We start from the raw sequence: 3,885 nt of genomic DNA on the forward strand, positions 1-3,885 counted from the left end.
TTTGTTTGGGATCTCTGTACCATTTGTCCGTTTTCATTCGGTACCGGGGCGCAGTGGCAGCAGTCTGAGTAAACATGCCCAGACTTCCCTCTCCCGACCACTTACTTCAGTTCTTGTGGGGGAATTCTAGGGTGTTCCCATACCAGGCAAGAGATCTAGTCTCTCCAGCAAATTCTGGGTATCTGTCCAGTGGGACATGCCCAGAAAAACATCCACAGGGAGGAGTCCAGGAGCCCTCCAGACCACCTCAACTGGCTCCTCTAAATGTGAAGCAGTTGTTCCACTCTGAACTCTCTCCAGGTGACTGAGCTTCTCACCCTTTCTCTAAGCAACTGCATAACAGTGGACGGGGCACCAGTCCACCTAACGATATCGTACTCCGATCTTCCCTCACTCTTGAACAATATCCTTAAACTCTTCCTCATGGGGCAGGAGCACTCCATCCACCCAGAGAAACGACCATTCTCCGGTCAAGAACCATGACCTCAGACATAGCAGTGCTGACTCATCCCAGCGGCTTTGCACTTGGTCACAAATCTCCCTAGTGCATCCTCGGGTCTTGGCTTGATGAAGTTAACAGGACAACATCGTCTGCAAAGAGCAGAGAAAAAAATCATGTGGTCCAGTCTAGAACCAGTGATAAAGGGCAGCCTTGCTGGAGTCCAGCATGCATTTAGAACAGGCCAGACTTACTGTCGGCTATGCAAACCAAGCTCCTGCTCTGGTCAGAGACCAGACAGCCCTCAGTAAGGCTCCCCAGACCCCAGACTCCCAGAGCAGCCTCCACAGGACACCCCGGGGATGTAGTCGAAAAGCTTCTCCAATTCCACAAAACAGTGGATCTGGATCTATCCACTCCACAAATCTTTATTTCAATTGGTTCTCCATGACTTTGTTTGGTGGAGTGTGAATCATGCATTGTCCCTCTTAGATTCCAGGTGGCTCAGCTATACTCCTGTCCCTGGGCATGGACCTCGTCTCTGGCTCGTCTCGTGCTCCCAGCTGTCCCAGTTCCATCTGGATGAAGCCCAAGTGCCACACTATTCAAGCATGTAGCTGTAGAGTCAAATATGCTAATTCTTCTTCAGCTGTCCTAGTATATTGCCTGTCCGTCCTGGGAGAGGATCTCTCCTCCATGTGAACATCCTTGAGGTTTCTTATTTTTTACCATAATCTGTTTTTCCTTACCAAGAAGGAGGGTCAAATGCCTAGTTTCAGTCTATTTAGTTTAGTTTAGTTTAGTTTAGCAACCAGCTATTGTTTATATTTTATAACCTTTACTTATGAGTATTTTATGAAACCTCCAGCCCTCTGAAGAGGGTGTAGAGCTGGTCCACAGTTCCATGTCCAGGACAGAAACCGCACTGTTGCTCTTGGATCTGTGGTTCGACTATCAGCTGAACTCTACTCTCCAGTTATATGGCATAGACTTTTTCAGGGAGGCTGAGGAGTGTGGTTCACAGGTAGTTGGAAAACACCCTCTGGTCTCTCTTCTTGAAAAGGGGAACCACCACTCCTGTCTGCCAGTCAAGTGGTACGGTGTGATGCTGGAGAGATGTGTCAGTCAAGACACTCCCAAAGCATCCAGAGACTTGAGGTACTTGGTCCGCACTTTCTTCACTCCTAGTGCTTTGCCATCCAGGAGCTCTTCGACAACTTCAGTCATTTCAACATGGATGATGGACAGCTCTGTCCTCAAGTCCTCAACTTCTGCTTCCTGAATAGGAAACACGCCAGCAGGATTGAGGAGATTTGTGAAGCACTCCTTTAATCCCATGAATATGACTCTAGTTGAAACCAACAACTCCCTGCCTGCAATGAAAATGGTGCCTGCAGTTAACTGCTTTCCCTTTCAGAGACGCCGGATGGTTTGCCAGAATCTCTTCGAGGCCAACCAATAGTATCTTTCCATTGCCTCATCTGAACTCTCCCAGGACTGAATTTTTGTCTCCATAACAGCCAAGGCCATAGCTTGGTTAGACCACAAGCCAGTCATCCTTGCTAGGACTCCTTTATCAGCTTGATGGTAACCTTTACTTTCAAAGTTCACTATCAGGTTTGGAGATTACCACCACGGCAGGCACCAGACAAGTCAGGACCACCGATATGAACAACAGCAGAGACAATAGAGGTAAGGAGCCCGGTCTTCCCGGACTTGGTGTTCCAAGCCTTTCTCTGTACCTTTTTTGAAGTCCTTCCTGATGGGGGGCTTAGCCAGACATTCCCAGCAAACCCTGACAGTGTTTGAGTCTACAAAGTCTTTTCAGCATCCTTCCCTTCCTTAAAATTGTGTATTTATTTTAAATGGTAAATGCCGTAATCTTGTATAGCACTTTACTACCTTCTTTGAGGGCCCAAAATGCTTTACAGTCACAGTGGACTCTGCTGCTGAACTCTGGTACCAACATATAACCACCAGGAGCAATGTGGGGTTCAGTGTCTTGGGCGGGAACCAAACCTGTGATCTTTGTTTTAAGTGTCATTTATCATAAACTTGTTAATAAGCTTATTTAAACAGTGAACATATAAGTTATTTTCTTCTACATTTACAGCAGTGTTATTTTTTCATTGTTCAAATATAGTCTGTTATCTCCATGGTAATCTCATTGATACCTTTGCCTCAAGATGGCACCATTACTCCAGTTTTGTGATCATCTTTCTGGAACAGTTTTCTGTAAACTATGTAAAAACTGTGATATATTACAATGACTGGTGAGAATTGTGCAGCATTACTTTAATGTAATTGTTTTTTCTTCAAAATAATTGTTAAACTAAAACTTCACAATTTCATATAAAAATGGCCTTTGATCTTAACCGGCTGTATTGATCACAATGTGTTGATTGGGATTTTTGAAATATGTTTTGATATTTTTATATTTTTAGAGCAGAAAAGTTCACATTTGTGTCCCTCATCTCCTTCGGACAGATTTATGATGAGCTTGTTTATTCATTATCTTCTGTTTCCTGTTGCGTCACTCCATTCTGCCGTCTTTCTGTCATCTTTGCTCCCAAAGATTGTTCTCCACAGAGCGTCGTCGTGTGGCAGCAGGTCGCCACACTTTACTTTTTTCCTACTACATTACAGGTAAGTGTTTCTATGCATATTTAGGAAACTTTTTCAACCATAGAAACTATTTTCTCTATAGAAAAATCAGTTTTCTGTTTTGTATGTGTTCAGTTTATTCATTTGCAGATAGGATTAAACATTAACCAAAGATGAATGGTTAGAGCTGGGGTCTGCAACCTAAGGCTCTGAAGCTGCATACCAGGAGGATCTTATTTGACGAAGCATGTATTTTATTTTGAATGGAACTTGTGTGTGCTACTGTCAAAAATAAAGAAGTTCAAACTTTTATATTTAGAAAAAATAACTCTGTTACAATTCAATCAAAGCAAATATTTAAGAGCTACATAAATGAATGGCTTTATGGCCACAAAAATAGAAATAAAGTATATTTTTCTAAACAGTGATGTTGGATTTTGTGGCTCTCCCTGGGTTTTAGTCAGTAAGCAACTGCACCCAATGACTCTTTAAACGTTTTGCAGACCCTTAGGTGAGTGTTCTGTTCCTTCAGGCTGCAGGATGGCGAATAAGAAGCTGCTGGTGGACGTGGACTGCGGCGTGGATGATGCTCAAGCCATCATGCTGGCGCTGGCGGCTCCAAACGTGCAGCTCCTGGCCATCACTTGTGTTCACGGGAACACCTCAGTGGAGAACGTGTGTAAAAACTCACTGCGTGTTCTGCAGGCCTGCGACAGACTAGAGGTGAGCTGCTGCATGTAAAGTGGTTTCAAACCTGTTTCAATCAATGGGTGTTTGCTCTTTAAGCCTCGTTATTTAAAGCAGAAAGGGGGCAAGTGTGTTTCCTGTTTTTCACAGAGATA

At 44.0% G+C, this 3,885-nt stretch overlaps 1 protein-coding gene across 1 annotated transcript in view; it reads left to right on the plus strand.

The window, feature by feature from the left end:
- The first annotated feature begins 2,957 nt into the window (after nt 1-2,957).
- Nucleotides 2,958-3,885, plus strand: part of LOC112155222 (inosine-uridine preferring nucleoside hydrolase) — a 3,964-nt gene continuing 3,036 nt past the window's right edge. Inside the window, exons 1-2 of the mRNA XM_024286737.2 lie at nt 2,958-3,085; nt 3,576-3,766. Of these exons, the coding sequence (XP_024142505.1) occupies nt 3,584-3,766 (183 nt within the window). The 5' untranslated portion in view covers nt 2,958-3,085; nt 3,576-3,583. The remainder of the gene's footprint in view (nt 3,086-3,575; nt 3,767-3,885) is intronic.

The sequence above is a fragment of the Oryzias melastigma genome, linkage group LG21 (genome assembly GCF_002922805.2).
Source record: "Oryzias melastigma strain HK-1 linkage group LG21, ASM292280v2, whole genome shotgun sequence".
NCBI classification, from domain to species: domain Eukaryota; kingdom Metazoa; phylum Chordata; class Actinopteri; order Beloniformes; family Adrianichthyidae; genus Oryzias; species Oryzias melastigma.